Source organism: Scatophagus argus, chromosome 15 (assembly GCF_020382885.2).
Source record: "Scatophagus argus isolate fScaArg1 chromosome 15, fScaArg1.pri, whole genome shotgun sequence".
Taxonomy (NCBI): Eukaryota; Metazoa; Chordata; class Actinopteri; family Scatophagidae; genus Scatophagus; species Scatophagus argus.
In genome coordinates this window covers 1267439-1290572 of record NC_058507.1, presented here as the reverse complement: position 1 = coordinate 1290572, position 23134 = coordinate 1267439, and the positions used below count along the sequence as shown (strand labels likewise).

The 23134-nt window shown below is 45.7% G+C and overlaps 1 protein-coding gene across 3 annotated transcripts in view; it reads left to right on the top strand.

Moving 5' to 3' along the window:
- akap6 (A kinase (PRKA) anchor protein 6) overlaps positions 1 to 23134 on the top strand; it is a 139970-nt gene that overhangs the window by 49842 nt on the left and 66994 nt on the right. For all 3 annotated transcript variants that reach the window (XM_046412890.1, XM_046412891.1, XM_046412892.1), the window contains one exon: positions 22726 to 22856. In XM_046412890.1, the coding sequence (XP_046268846.1) occupies positions 22726 to 22856 (131 nt within the window). The remainder of the gene's footprint in view (positions 1 to 22725; positions 22857 to 23134) is intronic.

Below are 23134 nucleotides of genomic sequence, written 5' to 3'. Positions count from 1 at the left end.
CCATGTCTGTTCTGAGAGGTGAAGTCCAAAGCCTGCAACGTCCTCCCTCCGTGGGAGCTCACAGCCAAAATGGCCCCCGGCGTCCCGGGGGTCTTCACAGGTGTCTCAAGAGACAAGTCCAAGTCGGGACTGAGGTCATTTGAGACGAGTCCAGGTGAAGTGTGCACAGGAACATGAAACAAGACTCAGGAAGTACTTCACTCTGAGGTCGAGGTTTTGTTCCTGAACATCATGTAGCACATTTTGCTGCAGTTAGGACTTTTTGTGGGGTTTTGGGCCTGTGACTGTTTGGTAGCACCCGGGGTCCTCCTTCACTGTGAGGCCCCCACATACACTCATGCACACACAGCGCACTCACTCTCACACACACACACAGCACACACACTCACACACACACAGCACACACACACATTATTGTGTGTTCATTACCTGCTGCTGCTCTTTAATGACAATCAGATGCATGGCCTAATTAGACACTGAGGTGGGGGAGTGGAGTGTGTGTGTGTGTGTGTGTGTGTGTGTGTGGGGTGGGGGGGGTAATACTGCAAGGTCACTCAAGTGCATCAAGTTTGTGTGTGTGTGTGTGTGTTTATGGACCTCAGTTAAACAGATGATACAACAGTGACCAAGGGCAGAGGGTAAACACACCACCACTACTGTGTGTGTCTGTGTGTGTGTGTGTGTGTGTGTGTGAGTGAGTGTGTGTGTGTGTGAGTGAGTGTGTGTGCTGTGTGTGTGTGTGTGTGTGTGTGTGAGTGTGTGTGTGTGTGCTTTGTGTGTGCTATGTGCTGTGTGAGTGTGTGTGTGTGTGTGAGTGTCGTGTGTTTAAATGAATGTAACCTTGACTAAAGGGCAAAATAAAGGGCAAATTGGAATAAATTTATCAAATTATGAAGCCTCGTACAATATTTATAACCAGCGAATCCACCATTCATTACAAAAGATTAAATACCAACTTGTATCAATAATTCATCCTCTTAATCTTCATTTTTAGTGCAATTAAGAGCAGAGGCAAATGACACATTTCACAGCCGGCTCTTAAAGAGAGTCGGCAGGCGACTCGCTGAGTGTGACTGCAGCTCGGTGGTCTGCCGGAGCCTCCAGGACCTGATCTGAAGTCATCACTGATCAGTAACCACAGGACTGATAACGTGTAAGCTTCTTCTTGTTGTCCGAGCAGATTTATGTTGTGTATTAACAATATGAATCTGTGAAGTAACTGAAGTTATCAAGTACGTGTAGAGCAGTACAAAGTACTTCTGCCTCAAAGTGTAGTGGAGTGAAAGTTTGAAGTCGCAGTAAATGCAAACACTCAGGATCTCGTTGTTGTTGACGCGTCGCTGACGAGATGTGCGACTTTTCCTTCTTTCACGTCGACTTTCCTCCTCCTCTTATTTTGAAATTCTAAAATGAAAGCAGTTGGACAGTCTGAAAGACATATCCACCTGTCCCTCCGTCCATCTCTCACTCTCTTCCCCTCATCCCTCTCTTCCTCCATTTTATTTCTTCACCCCTCTATCGTCCCTCCTTTCCTCCCCTCTCGCCTGTTAGCCTCTCCATTTCTCTTTCCATCATCCATCCTCCCTTCATAATTTATCATGCTTCCTCTCCTCTTTCTCTTTGCCATTCGTCCACCGAGTTGTCTGTCCCTCCTTCTATCCTCCTACATCTTTTATTACTTTTCCATCCCTCCAGCCCTCATCCTGCTCGTCTCTCTTCACATCCTTAATGCTTCCTTGCACTCTTCCTCTCTTTCCTTGCTTCTCTCTCTGTCTTTTCCCTCCCTCATCCTTCCTTCCCTCTCTCATCTGCACTTTTCCCTAAACCCTGTAGACCTTCACATTCACACTCGCTCATCTTCCGCCTCTGCATCCCCAGTCTCTTCATTCATCCTTCATCTCCCTGTCCATCTCTTCCAGCTCTCCCTCTGTCTCTCCCTCCCTCCCTCCCCCTGTCTCTCCGTCAGTCCGTCCATCCCTCCGTCCATCCGTCTAGAGAGGGGCGATTCATGTAAATGTCAGGAAATATCAGAGCCGGGGTGGTGGGATTAGGTAGCGAGGAGAAGATACACTGATACCCGCAAATATAACACTCTGACAAGACGGCCAGCACCGGGGATTAGGACACACACACGCGCGCACACACACACACACACACACACACACACTCTGAAAGGGTTTACGTGTGTGTCCTGTGAGAATATTCTGTTGTGACTTCTGCAGCACGTTGCTGCATTTTAAAGATTTGTTGTGTGTGTGTGAAGATTTTCAAGTGACATCTGTAGTGTTTTTTTGCATATTGAAGATGAAGGTAAAGGTTGAGTGTGCGTGTGTGTGTGTGTGTTTTGACAGAGTGAGTGAACACAGAAAGAGAGGGAGTGTAAGAGAGGGAGAAAGGTGTTTAATACGAGTGTGAAAGCAGTGTAATATTTAACAGCTTAGTGGGATTTGTCTGTCACATTACAGGGGATTGGACTGAGTCTGGTAATACACACACACACACACACACACACACTCTCACACACACACACACACACACTCTTACACACACACACACACACACACCCACACTGAAAAGGTGAATGGATGTGTTCAGTGACACCTCCTGAATCTGAGTCTTTCTCTGGTGTTCACTGTTTTTCTTTAATATCCTCACTGCTGCCTCACGACGCTGAGGTTGTCCTAATTTTGTATTTTAACAGCAGAAACATCAACAAACAAAGAAACAAAAACTAAACAGAAATCTTTGGTTTCATTTACTGTGGGTTGGTTAGGAGCACAGACATAAAAATACGGCTGACGCGTCTCCACATCCTCCCACGAAGTGAAGCCAAAATCTCCCTGATACGAGTGCTGCCATCTTGTTCTGGTGATGTCGTTTGGAGCCAGAGTCTGTGCAGTAGACAACTGTCAATCCTGACATTTCAGCCCCTTTTTTATAGCATCAAACAATCAATTAAACTGATCAGAGAAATGAACACTTGAACAAACATCGCTGTGATAAGAAGAAAAATGACAGAAACGTGTTTGGGAAAAATTTGTTCGACGTGTACTTTAAGTTTATGGCCCAACAGAAGATAAAATGCCAACACAAGGTAATAAATTAATCAAAAAATAATAAAACATTCTTTAAAGCAGAATAGAGATGAAAAGCTGTGCAGGTGAATGCTGAGGGAGGCTTTAGACGTCCAAATCCGACCTGAAATGATGAGAAGATCCACATCAACAGCTCATGTTGTTATGAATCGTTCTCGTCTTCTCTGTTTTATATTCTTATGTCTTTATCTGCTTCAGGTTTGTTTGACTTCCTGTAGCTGTGACCTTGTTCATCAAACTTTACGCCCTCCTGTACAGTATGAAGGGAGCCTCGCTGCACATTTCATACATGTAATTTTCTTTTTTCAAGAGTCTGGAACGTACCAATTTCCCCCGGGGGAGGGGGGCAGGTTGGGTGTGTCGTGCAGGATGAGGTGGAGGAGAGGCGATGGGTTGAGATTAGACCATGTTCCTTTGGACACGGGGGACATGAATCCTGTTAGAGAGCTGAACCAAACAGCCCTGAGCACACACACACACTCTCTCTCACACACACACACAAACACGCTTAAACATGCATACATCAAAATTTCTGACACGCAAAGAACACATGTAGTGTTTTTCTGGATGCATTTTGAGCTCATACATTTTGTGTGTGTGTGTGTCAGTGTGTGTGTGCTCAGGGCTGGTTGTGCGGTTGTGGGGACAAAAACCTGTTTACACAGACATAGTTTGAGGACCCGCCCTCCTTATGGGGACAAAGTTGCTTTAAGGTTAGGCTAATGTTAGGATTAGGTTAATGAAAGGTTAGGATTAAGTGATGTTTATTGTTATGGTGAAGTGGCCTCCGGGTAGTGAATGTAAGTGTATGTAATGTCCCCAGAAGTGATGGAAACACGACTCTGTGTGTGTGAGAGAGAGAGAAAGAAATTTTCAGGTAAGAAGTGACCTCCCAGGTGGCACTTCACACAGTGTGAGCTGAGTTAAATAACATTTAGCGTGTGTGTGTGTGTGCGCGTGTGTGTGTGTGGACCACTTGTACATTTGTGATTGTGACTGTTGGCACTTGTATGGTGACTCTCTCTGTGTGTGTGTGTGTGTGTGTGTGTGTGTGTGTCTTATCAGTGTAGCTGGTGGAGACAGCTTGTTGGCCTCAGGCCTCTATTTCACCCTACAGACCACACAGAGGAGGAGAGAGGGAGGGAGGAGAGGGGAGGGAAAAGAGGGGGTTTGAGGGGGAGGAGAGGGGAGGGTTAGGTTGGAATAAGGGAAGAGCGAAGGAATTGCGGTGAAACAAAGACAGACAGAATGGAGGTAGGAGTCTGGGATGGAGGAGGAGGAGGTGGAGGAGGAGGACGTGAGCACAGAGAGGACCTTCCTTGAAGTGATGTTGCTCCAACCTCCAAAACGACCATTTCAGAGCTTCATCAAACACACTTTTCACCGCAGTCCGTGTTTTGAGTTCCAGTTAATTCATTTTGTGAAAGTCAAGCTTTCTTGTTGTCCACATCGGGACGTCTCATACTTTCAGTTTCAGTCTTCTGTAAGCTCAAACCTCAGTAGGACTCCTCTTTTCAGTGGACATTTTGGGGAGACGTGAAGGTTTTAACCCTGACCAAACACCACAGGATACTGTCAGATGCTGTGGGCAAAAAGGAGGAAGCGAGTGATGACACGAGGACAGAAACGGCAAAAAGGAGAGACGGATAAGACGAGGAGACGGAAAAGAAGAGGAGGACGAGAGGAGTGATGGAGATCCGGACCGGCTGACTCTGAGCGTGGAGACTGAAGCATCCTGAACATGCAGAGCGGCTCTTCTCCCTCTCTGAGTGATTTAAATATTGACCTCAGGTTATTACGAGCTTCTTAAATCAAATTACCGAGTGTTGGACTCCTGCCTGATACCTGATAGAGCCAATCAGACGGCTCGTCCCGCTCCCGGAGCTCCACCACACAGCACTTTACATAAATTAAGATTAAAGTTGGGAAGTTTGGGGAGTTAGTTTAACCACGCAGCGACTCTCTATCAAGATGATTTGTGTTGAAGAAAAAAATAAATCTCGGTGTCAGAGTTAATCCCTGGTTTAAGATCTGCAAAGCTGCATTTCCAGGTCATTTGAAAGCAATAAAACTCAGTGTTTGCCGCTGGAGGGATTTTATGTCACGCAGCAGCAGGAAGTTTCACACCAACACTGTGGGTTCCTGCTTTAGCATCAACCAAAAGATGAAAGTTTGCAGGAACAGGAATATGTGCATGAAATCTCAAGATATTCAACATACTGAACTCTGATATTCCCCATACATGTCTCCATACCGGCCCTTAAAGGAACGGTACACCCAAAAATGAAAACCCAGTCATGATCTCATCAACCCTCGTGCTGACGGAAAGTTGGGTAAAGTTTCTTAGTCTACGAAACATTTCTGGAGCTTCACAGTTAAACAGATTTGCAGCTTTGTGCTAAACAGCTGAACAAGTTTGAAACTTGTTTTAAAAGATTGCTAAACAACAGAAAAAGAAGGGAAAGCCTAAAATGTCTCCATACAGCTCGTCCAATGGGATCCAAGTGTAGGAAGAACTGAAATCTGATTTGAAAAGACATAACTTAAACTGTTTTTTAAAGCTGAAATCTTCGCTGCAGCCGCTAAACTAAAAGCGTTAGCTCGAATGTGTGTGCATGTGGTCTAAATCAACGTCTTTTCTAATCATTTTAGATCTCAGGGCTTCCACAGACCTGGATCACACCGGACAAGCTCTATATGGACACATTTTATGGTTTCTCAGTTGCTTTTGAAAACAAGTCCCCAGTTTCTTCAGCTGTTCAGCAGAAAGCTGCAGAAACGTTCTGTGGGCTGCAGTCAGCACTCACACTGTGCTCTAACACTTCATGTCGTGTATTTATATCAGTAATAATCACTGAGGAAGCAGCGTCCTTTAAATCCATGCAGCAGCAGCATTTCACCACATAAACACTCAACGTGAGTTCACTTCAAGATGTTTCTTTTCAGACTTTGGCCAAAGTGTTAAAGTCATGTTTGGATTAAATTAAGTCCATGTTGGAGAACAAATATTAAACAGGAGTTAAGCTGATATTAGTGATTTGTTCAAGACAAATCGGTGATGAGTTAAAAGTTAAATACGGTCCTTTTTTAGATAAATGTTTCATAATTAAATTCTTCTGACCACGTAACTCATTAGTTTTGTCAAGTTCAGCTTTCCGCTCTGCTGGTTTGCTCGAAACACTTTCAAACATTTTAAAAGCCATTCAGCTTCCCGATTCGACTTCAGCATGTTTTGTGTGAACGACACATCAGTTTCCCCCATTAAGCTCTTAAAAAGTTTGACTTTCTGTTGTTGTCCTCACACTGAGCCACTCATGAAGCCAATTGAGTAGAAACGACGTTATAATTGATGTTTTAGCCAAACACCGTCGAGCACGTCGCGTTTTCCTGACCTTTTTTGCACGAGAGCCTGTGTGATATTGAAAGCCGATGTTGTTAATTATCACCGATAATCTGCTGCGGCTCATGAAAACGACTGAAAGCAGCCTAAGTGAACGCTCCTCTGAACACATGCGGTCAGTGAATCCATCTTTTTCTCCCTTTCTTTCATCCAAAAGTTGTTGAGACACAAAGTGAAAAGTGTCTCACGCGCCCGTCGCCTCCCTCCCACCTGCAACATCCAGAACAGCTAAATGAAATATGCAAATAATCGCCGCCGATCCCAATAAGAAATAATTAACGCTGTCTGCTCTCCGTGGCAGCCGCATGCCAAAGCACTCCAAAATGTAATTTATAAAGTGAGTTTAAAAAAACCCACAGAGCTCTTTCTGTGTCTTTGCCAACGGCAATCTGACGTTTCTAATGCACTCTGAGAGGGAATAAATTGATAGTGGTGGCAGCAGACTTTTTCTGTTTTAATTTTCCGTTCCTGATATTTTTCAAATATTTAATTATGCGGATAGTAAAAGTGAATATTTAAAGTAGGTGTTTTTCTTGTCTTTTTTTTGAAGCCACGGAGGCTTTGTGTCAGATTAGCTTGTTAAACATGGATATGGCGGAGGTGATGATGAGAGGATGTGGTTGAGCTTGATGAAAGTTGGAGGAAAGTGGCAGCAGCTAACGAGCCGACACCTCGAGAGGCGGGAAATGAGTTTTCTTCCTTCCGCTTGGCGCTCGTGGAAAATAAGTTCGGTTTCTCCTCCAGCTTTCTTTAAAACGCGGAGGGGAAACTACTTTTGTGTGAGTCCGGTCGCGAACGGCTGGACGTCCACGTGCGGTTGACGTTGATGCTGGAAAAAGTTTGAGGAAATCGAGCCGCAGCAAAACAAGCTTCAGTTTTACCATCAGTGAGTGTGCAAACACCTGGTGTAGAATATTCCTGCCATTCTGTAGACTAAAGGTCAGAGAGGCAAGTGTTTGAGGCAGGAGTCTGACAGGAAGAGAAAGAACTAGAAACAGGAAGTGGTTTGATGAGCACCAAGAGTGTGGAGCTGACACTGAAGTTGTCTCCAGGGGAACATGTAGAGTCTCTGCGTCTTTTCCTCCTCACCTGTGACGCACGGAGACACCAAAGTGAAGAGACAGGAAGTAACGAGTCTCAGCGTTGATACATCTGCTGAAAACCCTCTGGGACGGCTCTACTCTGAGAGGACATGTGAGACGGCCTGCAAGATGGCCGCCCAGAACGACTTGAAGCGAGACCTGGGTTGTAAAGTCAGTGCGTACAAAGAAAAACTTGATTCCAGCGTGAGGAATTGTCCTCGAAGCGCTTCTGGCTCGCTTGTCTCGGGATGTTTAATTTCAAAATAAGAGCGCAGGAACGTTAGGTGTTGACAGGATGTTCTCAAGCTGTGGATGCTATTTTTCATTAAGGAAGAGTGCTAAAGAATTGTGCTGTGACAACACACACACACACGGACACACACACACACACACACACACACATGTCTTCTTTTTTAATTTCTGATCACAGATTCCCCATCTTGTTCTTAAATGAAAGAGATAAAAAAGGACCACTGTAATTGATACCAGAGCATTTGATGCTGAGTGTGTGTGTGTGTGTGCGTGTGTGTGTGTGTGTGTGTGTGCCTCGTGTTGAGTTTCCTCTGGGTGCAACAAAAGAGAGAGAAAAGCGACAGAATCTGAAAGTGACTGGGGAGGAGAAAAAGGGAAACATGTAAGTGCTGAAAGAGGGATGAAGGAAACAGAGAAAAGAATAGAGAGATGGAGATTGACATTAAAAAGATGGGAATGTTGAGAGGAAAACGAGCAGAGAGAGGGATGTGATGAAGTTTAAGAGAGGAAGAGAAGGATGGAGGGATGATTCGTGGACTGAGAGACGGATGGAAGCAGGATGAAGCAAAGATCCAACAACATGGATTAAAGAGAGATGAAAAGACGGGGAGGGGTTTTAAAAGATAAAAACAAGAGAGGAAAAGATGGACGGCATAAAGTTTAATGGTGAAAAAGAGGAGAAGTGACAGAGCGAAGGAGGTGTGGAGGAAAAGATAATACAAGATATGAGAAGCAAAGATGAAAGAAACGCAGGAGGGTCTGACAGAAGAGTGATAAAAACAAGAAACGAGGGGAAGAGCAGGATGTGTGAGGGGATGGAGGGATGGATGTGGCGGAGGTGTGGAGGCTGTTTTTGTCTCTCTACCTGTGGGGCACGGTAAATCAGAGGCAGATAAGGTAATTCTGTGAGCCGTACATCATCAGGCTGCAGACAGGTTTATGGCCAGCAGATTGGCTGTAAGGGCCGCTGATTACAATGAGAGAGAGAGAGAGACGGAGAGAGAGGAGGTGGGGGAGACGGGGAGACGAGGGGTGAGACGGGGGATGGGGGCTGTTAATGAAGTTTGACCGCTAAATGAGCTCCATACTGTGGTGTGAAATTCAGATTGCCGAGGGTTTCTGTGTTTTGTTTTTATTTTTCACAAAGAAAGAAATCTATGGCCTAATTTATTAGGTCAGAAAATATTGATTATCAATCACTAATCAATAATCAGAGAGACCCATAAGTGAATCAATAAACATTCATAGTAAAAATAAAGTTGGTAAGTTTAGATTAACATGCGAGGGGATGACATGAATACCATGTGCAGGTACTTCTGTCACATACACTTTATGCCACTTTATACTTAATTTATGCACAGTATAAACATGCTGTGTGCTGCGTTTCAGAGCTTTAAACGAGCTCTGGTGAACCCAGTGTTCACGTGCTGACCAGCAGACAGCCAGAGACCAGCTGAGCCTGTAGGAAACTGAGCTGGGATGATCGTGTTGTCCTGGATGTCTGCTGGATGTCGGGTGGAGACTTATCAGCTAACGTGTCATAGCACCTTGATAAGACATCAGATCCCAGATCAGCTGATGAAGCTTTGAGAGTCAGTGTCCCCGTCTGTTTCTCTGTTTCGCGCCCTCGGTGTCTTGCTCGAGGGCACTTCAGCCGGCTGCTGCTGATGCTGTGGTTGAACCTGCCATCGCTCTGACACGCTCAGCCTCTCCTCACCAGGCCGCTCTGAATATTTTAAACTTTCCACACTGCGGCAGATCAACAGCGGATTAAATATTACAAATGCCGCTGGTGGTTAATTACAATTTCATGACCTCCTCCCGTAGTCCAGTCAGTGAAGGCTGGACATGGGGTGGTGGCGGTGGGGGGTTTGAAGGACACAAAATGGCCGATGAGAAATGGCCGCCAAGTGCTGTTACTGTATGTGGAGCGACAGCAGAGGGTGTTTATTTAGTATTTATTCTGCACTTCATCATCTCCCCTCCACTAATCCAGTGGCTGCTGAACGCACCACTGACCACGGCGTATCGCTAACCTCCGCCAGGATCACAGAGAGCCAACGGAGGGAGGGAGGGAGGGAGGACGGCGTCTATCCCTCCATCTGAAACCTTGTTAAATATTCATTGACAATTATTCCGCTTTGACCGAGGAGTTAGATGATGCTACTGCAGAGAGAGAAACTCGCTGTGTTAGAGAGCGAGAGGGAGTGTGAGACGAAAGAGACCAATAAGAGAAGAGTGGCGCGGAAATATTATGATAAATCACTTCTATGTAATTAAAAGACCAAAAACAGAGTGGCAGAGAGACAGCACACACTCTGTTTCACCCTCTCTCTCACACACACACACACACCAGGTCTGAGCGTGATTAGGTGAGCGTATTAAATATTAAATATCAAATAGTGCCCTCGGCCGTCTGACAGACTGACTCTGAAACTCTCAGTCCATCCAGGTGTTGTGTGTTCGCCTCTCACAAGTGCAATCTCGGTCGACTATGTTTGCGAACGTACCACACATACAAAGATGGCCGACGGGTCTCCCACGGTACGAAAGTGGAGCCAAAATATCCTGAATGCGAGTGCTACTGTTGTGCACTATTAGGGGCAATCTGGTTATTGGCAAGAAGGTCAGTGATCGTGGGGAATAATCACTGAAACAACGCAATAACAAAACAATAACTCTATAATAACTAAATTGATGAAGGATGAATCCGAGCACTGTCCGTCATGAATCTGTCAAGAAGTACATTCACAATAACCACAGACAACAACCTTTTTATTACCTGAGTGACGTCACCTCAGACCCCCGTGGAGGAGGCTGGACCACAGCCAATGTCTGTGCCGGGTCTGCGTTTGGATTCTGATTTTACCATGAGGTGTAAATCATGGAGTCAGTCACTGTGGTTCAGGCTTCTGGAGGGACATGTAGGATCGCGAGTCTTACGCCAGTCGTCGCCGTGACGAACGCCCTCCCAGGCGTCGTTACCGCAGCTGCTCGTTCCAGCCGAGCGATCTCACTGGTCGAACTGGTTTTCCATCCTGACTAACGAGGCTGTGAAAAGATGGGAATCTGTTCCCAGCTGAGGGCTAACGGTCTCCCCTGCTAATTTAGGCCTGTTTACTTTATTTTATTCCCCTTGGAGCTGTTGTGTGCCGCCGTCGCTGTGGTAACCATAATAATCCAGAGAAGAAGACCCTCGGGGGCGATGGTGGCACATCGTGGCAGATGCCAACAGCTGTAAAACATTTCTGTCAGAAAGAAACTGCGGCCGGGCTCGCTTTCTTTTCCTTTCTGTCGTTCTCTTATGTGTGGATCCTTTAGTTTTCAGTGTGTCTGTCTTTGCTGTGCTCGTCTTCATCATCCCCGCTCACCTTCTCCATGTCCAGTTTCCTCCTTTTCCTTTACATTATCAAGTCTTTTTTTTGTCACAATTGAGTCACCAAAGTCTCTTTTTCTGAGAACAAGTGAAAGTCTGCCGGTCAGATAATTTCCAAAACATTCCTTTCAATAATCATTTTTCTTTAATGTTGTCGAGCGACTCACGACTTTCTTCAGTCTTTGTTGAAAAGTTCCTGAAAAAAGTTGGTTTTTGAAGATCTGGTCGAAATATTTGGGCTGTGCAAATAATAATTTACCAGTTTTCAGATAAATTAGACTGAGATTTTTGCAGTTTTCCCTCCTCCTCCTCCTCCTCTCCATCGTCTCTCTGTATCAGTCAGTGGAGGCTGAGTAGCCGCAGTGTCACACGTTAGTTTTGATTTATGTTCCATCTTTGATGTTGGAAATAACTGGAATGGTGTCCTTGAGCAGAGCGAGGAAACGCAGGCAGGAGCAGGAGGAGGTGGAGGAGGTGGAGGAGGTGGATTTAAAGAGATAAGTACAACAAATAAACAGAAGAAGGACCACATAGTCGCTCTCCTCTCTCTGTCACGTCACACGTTTCATTTCAGTCCCAGACGCTTGCCGTCAAATTACATCTAATAGCTGATAATTACGCAGAATGGACCTTAATTACCTGTAATGTACCCCCCAAAATCTTAATTCTCCTCCACCACCCACCACGTAAATAAATGCCACGTCTGATTTGCTTGTTTTGGAGACCACACAGTTTGAGTCGGCTCGAAGGTAATTTGATTCTGGAGGAGTCGCATGCATTTTTAATGACCTGAACTCGTGCGGGCGTCGAGTCGTGTGTTTCAGACAAACCGCGAGTGTCACAAGACGACTTTCAAAATAAGAAACACCTTAACACACTCTGATAACCCGTAAACTTGTCATCTGGCTGCAGTGAAGTCCAGGTGTACCGCAGGGCGCTGTGACATCACTGGTGGGTGGGTGAGGTCACGGGTGAAACAGAACACGCCTCACCTTTCAGCAGGTTGGCCTCGCGGTCTCGTTCCTGCAGCCACAGCTTCCGTTAGAACGAGAGCCAATACGAACCCACACAGCTCAGCTTTTGTTGTTACGCTTCCACCTCTGCACACCAACACACACACACACACACTCAATCATCCCCATCATCTGCCTCTCTGTCCTGCTGAGCGTGTGTGTGTGTGTGTGTGTGTGTGTGTGTGTCGTAGCATAGGAAGAATTTCTTGTGAAGTTGTTTTTTTAAATCATATTTGATTTCATGCATAATTAGCTCGGCCATCAGCAGCCACCAGGCCACACGCTGGGTGTTTACACATACACACACACACACACACACACACACACACACATACAGCTCAGGTCATGAAGGGTATACACACTGTGGAAGAAATCACAACAATTTCACTTCTATAGCAGCTCAAAGGTTCACTGCTTACCTGTGTGTGTGTGTGTGTGTGTGTGTGTGTGTGTGTGTGTGTGTGTGTGTGTGTGTGTGTGTTCTGATGAGCCTGCAGGCAGCTTCCAATTTGCCGATAGAGTGAGACAGAGGAAAGAAAAGAGAGCGGGAGGAAGTCGTCTTTGCTTTGCTGGAGATTCACTCGCAGTTGGATTAAAAACTTAATTATGTTTTAAAATGATATTTTAATTAAATATGGAGGGAAGCAGAAATGGATTGGCACCAAAATAATTAATCAAACATCAAAAAAAAAAGAAAAAAAAAAGAAAAAAAACTGAGCAGCTTCTTTCTGCTTCGGCCAGCAGAAAATAAAGTCAGCAAGCCTGTTAGCTCAGCTGAACGTTGACTCAGTCGTCCCTCGTTCGGGTTTCTTTGTCCCTCCTGCCCTCCGTTCCCACACTGCGCTTGTGACAGTGACAGGATGTGATGAATTACCAGCTCGCTAATTAATGATCAGTATGTGTTTGCGGGGTGACTGTCGTTTCTGAAGTCAGAATGTTTGCTGGCTACATAATGTTGGCTGCTAGCAAACGTAAACGTGACGAGCGCTCGGCTCATCTGATCATCAACATTGTTGTTGCGTCGTTGGTGTGTTTTTGTCCACCTGATGAACGTCAGTCCAGCCTTCACCCCGTCGTGCCAAATAATGAGACGCTAACTGGACCTACAAACGTATTTGCGGTTTGATTAAGCTGCTTCACCGTCTCAGACTTCAGCTTCCACATGAGATCAGTTCTCTCCTCTCGTCACTTGGCTGAAACTTTTTACTTGTAGAAAAATTAATTAAGTATATTTAACTATGAAAACAAAGGAGATAAGAGTCTGCGTCTGTCTACAAACAGATTCTCAAACAGTTTGCGGGCGGATGGAGGGATGGATGGACGGACGGACAGACGGATAGATGGAGGGAGGGATGGAGGGAGGGGTGACTGTAGGAGGGAGGGAGATGATGGAGGCAATCAATATTTCTAGCTTTCTAATTAAAGCCTCTCTGTGGAATAAATCCATGTAATTATCAGTAAATGAAATACAAGGTCACTCTACCTGACGGACGGAGGGATGACGGAGGAGAAAACGGGAGAAAGGATGTTCAGCTGTGTGAATTCTGTCGACTCGTTTTTCTGTTTCTTTGTCCTTTGGTTTGTTTGGGGCATGTAACACACACGTGTGTGTGCCAGCAGCAGGGACGGCTGTCGTTTGAAAGGTGACGACACCAGCACAAATACCAGTACCTTGAAGTGATACTGATACTAACAGAGTACTTCATTTCATACCTTTCATATGTTTTGGTGGCTGCACTGCCAGCCAAGTCGTGTTAATGTGGTGGGCCAATCACACGTTGTCATGTTGAATCAAAGGACGCCTGCAGTGACTGGCTGTAAGTGAGAAGCGGACACAGCACGGTGGTGCAGTGGTCTGCACTGTCGCCTCATAGCAAGAGGGTTCCAGGTTCGGATCCTGGTCTGGGCCCTTCTGTGTGGGTTTTCTCCGGGTTCTCCAGCTTCCTCCCGCAATACCAAAGACATGCACATTAGGTTAATTGCCCCTAGGTGTGAGTGTGAGAGTGTGTGGTTGTCTGTCTTTGTGTGTCCTGCGATCCTGCGATTGACTGGCGACCAGTCCGCCTCTCGTCCACCTCTCGTCAGCTGGGATAGGCTCCAGCTCCCCCGCGACCCTGACGGGTAAGCGGTATAGAAACTGGATGGATGGATGGATATTCTCAATGTTCAGAAATTCTTTCACAGTCCACAGGATGCTTTCTGAACATGTCCTCACTTTCCACTTGTCCCCCACAATCGTCTTGTGACTTCATATCATCTTCACATTTCAAAAATGTCCACATCGAGACCTTCGTGACACACGGCGGTGGTGCTCATGGGAAATGTAGTCTCCAGTCAACTGAACGCCACAACTGAAATTAAAGCTCCTTTTTTTTAGTTGGGTTAGAAATGTGTGAAACCTTAACAAATGCCCACTTTGTTAAAACACACACACTTTGCGAGCACCCATCCCAGACACACACACACACACACACACACACACACACACAGAGCAGGGTCGGAAAGTGACGAGATGCAGAGAAATTGAATCTTACCTGAACGCTTCAAGTTATTTATCACAGGAGCAAAGTTAATGAAACAGTAAAGCTGGTGTGTGTGTGTGTGTGTGTGTGTGTGTGTGTGTTTTCTATGAAAGCGATCACGTACTCCACCTTTTCTACAGCGTTTAGATGATACTCAGATGATTTGACAGAGGAAGATAAACACTAAATAAATGACTAAACTCACTGCTGGAGACTTTTAATGTTTTCTGTCCTTCCTCCTCCACTGTTTCTTCTTCTCTTCTCGCTGAATATTTGCCCTTTTTAGTCTGATTATTTTATTGCCATTTTTATTATTTTATTTTATTTCCGTGTCGTCCATCTGAACGTCTCCTGTCTGACGTGTGTTTGATTGAGTGTGTGTGAGGGTTCGGACGAGTAGAAACAGTAGAACAGAATAAAGTGAGCCTGACCTTGTGTGTCATTCAGCTTCTCTGAGCCAATCAGAGACGCTCCCACCTGCATGCTGCTGTGTCTTTAACCAATAAACTGAACCGTTCTGTCGCTGTGTGTGTATGAGTGTGTGTGTGTGAGTGTGTGTGTGAGCGCACTGGAGAGATGTTATTGATTTTCCAGGTGATCATCATTTTCTCTGTGCTCTCTCTTTGGGCGGCTTGACGTTTTTCTTAATAGTGTTTTATATAGTGTTTTGTCTGCATCAGACTAATCAGACTGCATTAGATCTCTATCTTTACTTTATTTTTATATTTTTATTCTTCATTCTTTATTTTTTATTTTATTCTATTCTCTTGTATTTTTGCACAGTTGTTAAAAGGAGTGTTGTTTTTTTCATTTCACTGTGGATGCACATCCACATGTGACAAATAAAGAATTCTGATTCTTCTGATCTGATCACTAGAGCATGCTGGGAGATCAGCTAATTTCACACACAGATGTGCTGAGGATCTGTGTGTGTGTGCGTGTGTGTGCGTGTGTGTTTAAGATGTTGCTGACTCTCAAACTAAAAAGGTCAGCAAACAGAAATATTTCGTCTGTCGTGGGGAAACGGCGACTGGCAGTCGAAGTGCCTTTGAGCAAGTCGACATCTCTGAACCGTCGACTCCTTCAGGCTGTGACGGAGCACCGAGCTGCTCATTTATCGTGTGGAGAAGAAGCCCGGAGTGTAAAGACTGCAGTGAAAATCAGGTTTTACCTCATAATACCTGAAGACTGGAAAGCCTCCTGAAGTCCTGAGGAAAACATCTGCTCTGTTAGCTAAGAAGATCGCAGTCTTCAGAGGAGAAGAAAAGCTTTTAAGGAGCAACAACAATAAACCTTTTGCCACATCTGAGTAGCACTAAAACGACGACAGTAAGAGTCTCTCCCAACAATGGACTGCGTTTGCTGAATAAAACAGCTTTAATACATGAAATGTCAAATTCATACTTCAAATTGAGTCCTGTTTTCATCACTTCCTGTAGAAGCTCAGCGATCAGATCAGCTTCCTGACATCAGCGATGCCGAACACGTTTTCAGTGGAAGCTCACCCGGAGTGAGGAAGCTGAGCGGAGTCTGGGATGAAGATGTCCGGCAGGCGGCGGAGCTCGATGCTGGGGGCAGGTGTTACAGCAGCGCCCATTAATACAGCTAATTAACATTAGTCACTATGCTAATTAACACGCACACTAATTAGGAAGTAATTAATCAACATAAAAATGTCTGATCTCGGTGAGAAAGACGAGGAAGACGAGAAAGAGGTGATGTCGAAACGATCACAGGGGATTGTGGGAGTTTTATGGCGAGTTGAGGTCTGAACAGGTCCAAACGGGGACAAATCAGCATCGTCACAGAACAGACCTGCCAGAACCAGACTACGTGACTTCTGTCCATTCAGATGGTCACTGAGTCACAGTGCAGTGAGGCGCACTTAGGACAGTGAGGGACGGACAGGGACAACACAGGCTGTCACACTGTCGTCCTCCAGACTCAGTGTCTGTCCCGCTTTTTCCTTTAGCATCGATGGTTGGAGGAGTAGAGGAGGAGGAAGAGAAAGAGGAGGAGGAGGAAGGGGAGAAGGAAGAGAAAGAGGAGGAGAAGGAGGAGGAAGATGAGGAAGAGGAGGACGAGGAGGAAGAGGAGAAGGAGGAGAGGGAGGAGGAGAAGGAGAGGGAGGAGGAGGAGGAAGAGGCGGAAGAGGCGGAAGAGAGGGAGGAGGAAGAGGAGGAGGAGAAGGAGAGAGAGGTGGAGGTTTGAGTTGATTTTAGCTTCAGATGAAAGCCTCAGTGGAAACATCTGGCCACAACAGGCCAGCAGACAAGACACACACACACACACACACACACACATTGTACTGTGTTGCAAATGTTCAGTATCATGAACAGTACATTTGTGTTTGTACCCTGCTGCCTCTGTGTGACTCTGTGTGTGTGTGTGTGTGTGTGTGTGTGTGTGTGTGCAATTATTTATTCTGTTCTCAAAGATGAAAGCGGAGCATTCGTTCACACCAATCAAACTGTATTACAGTATCGACACACACAGGTGTGTGTGTGTGTGTGTGTGTGTGTTTGCTGGCAGCTGGATGCAGCCTTTTCATATCCATTATTGATCCGATATCATTACCCACTGCTCGCTCTATCAAGACAAAAACACCCTGTTATTGGAATATCTCACCTCCAGTATTGATCCATGACACACACACACACTCACACACACACACAGACACCTCAAGAAATTAATGTCAAGTGTGAATTCAAAAGACAAACTCTTTGATGTCTCACCGATAAAAACCTTCTTTTTGTTTGATTTTGTTCTGTTTCTAAAAGTCAGCTTTCAGTTTAAGTTTATTATCTTGTGGTCTGGGTGGATACTGGATTCTGATTGGCTGCAGGGGGTCCAGTCGTAATGCTGATGCCATCTTTGTCTTTGGTCTCTTCCCAAAGAGAAATTCTGTCAGTTTATATTTTCACACGGTTTACTATCACACCTGAGGGTTTGACTAACACCTGGAGCCATCAGTCCCATCCCATAAGGTGCAATGGAAACGTAGTTCTGTACTCCAGTGAGTAGTTCAAACCTCAGATCCGATTTGGCAGCAGGAGATGCTTCTGCTCCACTCAGCTGAGAGCCAGGAAGCTAACGTGACGCTAACAGATTCACAGTCAGTAACAAACAGTGAATCTAACCTGACCAGGTGGTTGACAACAACACTGCCAGGAGAACATCCTGACTGGGTCTGAGTGAGAACCTAAAGACACAATGTGGTCTCGTCAGTCACATGGTAGCCCTGATCGAAAGCATCCCCTGCTCTCGTCTGTTTGGCTCTAAATGGGAGAACAATTTACAGACGGAACCTCATGCTGTAGTGAAGAAGATCTGAGACCATAAACTCATCAGGAAACTGATCGCTGAGGTCCCAAATCCACTGAGAAGTCGGCTCGTGTTCTCATAAGCTCACATGCTATCAGACTTCTGTTTGAAAGCAGTGGAGTCGCCCCCTGCTGGACAGCAGAAACACTGCAGGCTCTTCTGTATTGACTTCAGTGTGGACACAGTAAAACTTTGTGTGAAACTCATTTTGATGACAAAACCGGCAGACATCTTGGATCGCTGCAACACGTCAGAGCTGACTCACGGGACTCGTGGCGTCAAGACGTTCCTGCCGGGACGAAGACGAAACCGAGGCAACACTGCAGGCTCTGCTGGACGCTCCATCATCCTCACAGGCAGGCGGGAGGCAGCGACGTGACGAGCGAACACGCCGTCCCTGTCTGTAGAACTAATGCGGCGTTACATGTCATGTGACTGATCAGCTGACTGATCTGTGCATTAACTTTAGCTGGTGGTTGTTTTTAACGAATCACATCAAAGAGCAGACTGTGTGACTTGAACCTTGCAGTTTGTCTGTACGCTGCAGCCGCTCAGCTCTCGGCCCGAGCACCACTGTTTGATTGTCAGTTATTAGCCCCGGGAAAACCCCAGGAGACACACACACACACACACACACACACACACACACACACACGCACTGATGCACACACGCACAGAAAGAGAAGCACATTTGGACACACTGGGTGTTGAGGCGTATTTTCACACATTTTCAACGCACACACATACATATATTTTTAAAACATGAAAGCATGCATTGTACACACACACACACACACACACACATCTTGAGGGAGATGTGCTGGTCAGGGTGTAAACTGGCCCTGACATGTAAACAAAAACCCCAAAATGACTTGATTCTGCACATTGAAGTGCAACACACACAGCATGTGTGTGTGTGTGTGTGTGTGTGTGTGTCAGGGGATGTCTACATATTCATCAAATGAGGCAGATTCTTATTGATTTTTGTGTCTGTTAGCAGCGTTAAAGACAAGAGTGGAAACACTGGACTCAGCTGTTCCATTTGAAATCACACACACACACACACACACACAAATGAAAGTATTTTCCTCTCTCATGCCTCTGGTGTTATGCCTTTGGCTTGTGAACCTGATATCTCAGGACGTCTTGAGGGAATTTCTTCAGCTTTGGCCCAAATGTCCTCCTGGACTCAAAGATGAACTGAAGAGAATTTGGTGGCCGAAGGTCACTGAGCTCACAAAACGCGTTTGTAGCCAAAACTCACCCAAATGTCTAACAGGATGAAATGATTTTCTATCCAGAAGGTCAAAGGTCAGCTTGACTGTCACATCCTGATGTTTCCTGTCCATCATTCAGCAGCTGAACTCAGGACCTGAAGGCCACATTGGGACCAGATCTCACATGTGCTCCCATACTGAACTGCTGCCTCTTAGCAGAACTCAGATAGAAAATCTCACATCTCAGACAAAATGATAATCCAGTGAGACACAGGATGAAGACGTGTGGAAATCCAACCAACAACCACTTTGTTTCACTGTTGTTTCACTGGAAAAGGTTTACACACACACACACACACACACACACATTACACTAACACTGCTTGCTTGACTGAGTCTGTGTGTGTGTGTCAGACGCGTGGCGGTAGCTCACAGAGATGTATGTACATTTTTACTTTTGTTTTGATCCATTTTACAGTTCAGCAGGCAGAGCAGCACAATGAGCAGCACACACACACACACACACACACACACACAGAGTGATGAGTTGGGCTGCTTCCCAGTCTGAAGGATCTTCAAGGATTTCTGTCAGAAATTATTTCTCTTCAAACTAGACTCATGGCTCCATCTGTGTGTGTGTGTGTGTGTGTGTGTGTGTGTGCATGTTTTAAACAGACACTGCATGCCAGTTCTGTGTCCTCAAGGCATCCAGGGAAATTGCTTCACTGTGTGTGTGTGTGTGCGCGCGTGCGTGTGTGCACATGCATGTGTATGTGTTTTATTAAGGCTTTAGTCAGCTGTTAGGTATGAAAAAGCCAATTACAACCATAAGACTGCATTGGTTTACTTGCTTCAGAACAGCTGAACTGACAGGCTGGGGTTCATGTTGCTGTGACTAATTCACATTTATGATTAGTAAAGTTTATAAAGTTCTGTCAACAAAGACTTCTCGTTGTTCATCTACAATGAAATTTCAAATTGAAAATAAGATTAGATTAGATTAGAGTCAGCTTTATTGTCATTACACATGTACAGGTACAGAGCAGCGAAATGCAGTTTAGCATCTAACCAGAAGTGCAACAAGCAGCAAGTGCAGATATAATAAATAAGTTATGAGTATGTACATGGTGTATTATGGGAATAATTTACAGGTGACTTACAGACTGGATACTGTGAACAAGTGGAGTTCCTGCGATGCGTTTTCACCAGCCGCTGCAGTGCTTTGTGCTCTGCGATAGAGCAGCTTCCACACCAGACTGTGACACAGTTTGTTAGGATGCTCTCGATCACACAAGTTCACCAGGATGGCTGAAGACACGTGGTTCCTCTTCAGTGTCCTCAGGAAGAAGAGGCGCTGGAGGTGTGGGTGGTCCAGGACAGGTCCTCCGAGATGTGGGTCCCCAGGGACGTGAAGCTGGAGACATGCTCGATGGCCATCCCGTTGATGTGGATGGGCTCATCTGTGCCTCTTGGACGCCGCACCAGTCCGTCCGTCCGTCTCAAGCTCCGTGTGAAACCCAGAACCTGGAGGGAGCGGCGTCTCCCAGCAGGGACCCATGACTTGGAGAAAACCACCTGGCAAAATGTTAAGATTTCGCTAAAAGATGAACACCGGGGCAAGGGTTAAATCCTCCAGTCTGATTGGTTGTCCCTCTTTGAGCACACATGCGATCAATCATCTGATTGCCTGACGGCCGTCGTAAAGGTCGCTCCTGCCTCGTGGCGTGCTGCTCGTCTCTATTCCACTTTTGACAAAGACGTTTCTTTACTTGTAAAAGTGAGGATTTCTAAATGTAATTCTGGGCCCACATTCAGAGCCATAAGCTGCATGATGGAACAAATTAGCAAAGAAAAGAACAATCTAAGCAGCTAATGAACAACTCGACTGATTTACCGACTCACTGACCGACTAACCAGGCAGCAAACAGCCTGCAAACGCAGCCAAGGGAGACGCGGCGAGCAGTAATGAATGGAAGTGGAGACACATTTAGACAAAGTGAGAAGAAATTTCTCTGAGAGCTTCCAGTTAGTTTCATTTCTGTAATAGCAGCACGCACAAACCAAACGCGGTCACACACACCCTCACACACTCACACACAGGCTGTTGATTGTGTATTGCCTGTTTGTTTATTAGCTCCCTGATTGAGCCGCTCTGCCTTCCACAGATTGGATGACCTTTCCAGATCCTTCCGCCGAGTCCGCTAAGTAGATCGGACGGCGAACGCGACGCAACGACACTTTATTCAGATTGTTACCAAATGAGGAAAAAGCAGGCGGCCGTGTGTGTGTGTGTCGCTGTTTGTACACACTCACTCTGCCTTCATTGGTTCAATTGAAGCCTCATCTCCATATAGTTTGTATGCAATTACATGTGAGCGGCGCGTTGAGTGCCTCGCTGTGATTGTGTCTGGATACGACTGGCTGTGTGTGTGTGTGTGTGGTGTATATGTTTATTTTTTTTGTGTGTGGAGCAATTCAAGGTCGATTTGTGTGTGTGTGGCTTTATGGGAACATTTGTGCAGGCTTGATGGTGTGCGTGTGTGTGTGTGTCTGTGTGTGTGTGCCAGAATAAAGCAATTCATGCTAAATGTGTGTGTGTGTGTGTGTGTTGTTTTATGGGTAATTTGTGTTACAGTGAGGAGTGTGTGTGTGTGGGTGCGTGTGTTGTTTTATGGGTAATTTGTGTGTGTGTGTGAGGGAGAAATCAGAGTATATGCATTTATATGCATGTACATGTACATATGAGTGTGTGTGTGTGTGTGTGTGAGCCGAGATGAGAGCACAGGATAAGCATGGAGTGTGTTTCGAGTGGCTTGTTGGCCGCACACGGGGCTTTAAAGGGCACGTCCGTCAAAATGTGGCACAGCCGGATCTCATTCATCTGCAATAAACAGCTAATCACACTCAGAGGAACATGATCCCACACACACACACACACACACACACACACACACACACACACACACACACACACACACACGTCTTACGGAGGTTTTGCTCTTCACAGTAAGGTTTGATTCTTCTCCTCCGGTGGCAACAAACTCAATGCATGACATGAAGTTTTATCATTGATGAATTTATATTCTTCTCCATGTTGCTGTTGGCGCCCCCTAAAGGCTGCACTGTTCATTACGCCTTGTAACCACACAGCTTGGTTTTGTGTCCGTATTCAGTGTTCAACACAAGGAAGAGCATTTCTTTATGAAACAAAGGGATGACTGGACTTCAGGTTAGCCTAAAGGCTTGTTACTTGATGATTATATTTCTTTTGCAGAAATTAAACTTTTTGTCTCATGTCTGCTTCCAAAAACACCCTTCAGCTACTGCGGCAGCTACTGATTGTTGGAGCAAAATACAAGAACTCAGTCACCTTTTCTGTCGAGATCATAACAGCCACAACGTGTAACTGATGCGTCTTTTCCCTGCTCTCTCTCTGTCTGCCAGGCCGAGCTGATCTCCAGTCAGTGTGAAGCCCAGCGAGCTGCCCTGGAGCAGATGGCGATCAAACTGAGCTGCCTGCAGTACCCCTCCACCACCAGCAGGAGGCACTGCAGCCAGCTGGCCAGGAACAACAGGTGAGCACACGACGGAGGAGGACAGGATAAGCTACCAGTATGTGATGTATGACAGCGTGTGACAGTCATGAAACTGGTGTGTTCGAGTTGGCTGACTTCCTGTTAGCTCCTGCACACGTTCAGGCTTTGTGATTCTCATAAAGATGTATTCATCAGCACCACAACAACAACCCAAGAACACAACCAGGAATCAAAAACACTCCAAATAAAACATAAAATAATCCGCACAGCTCATCCGTCGTGATCCACGGCTGCAGAAGTCCAGAGATTCCAAACTG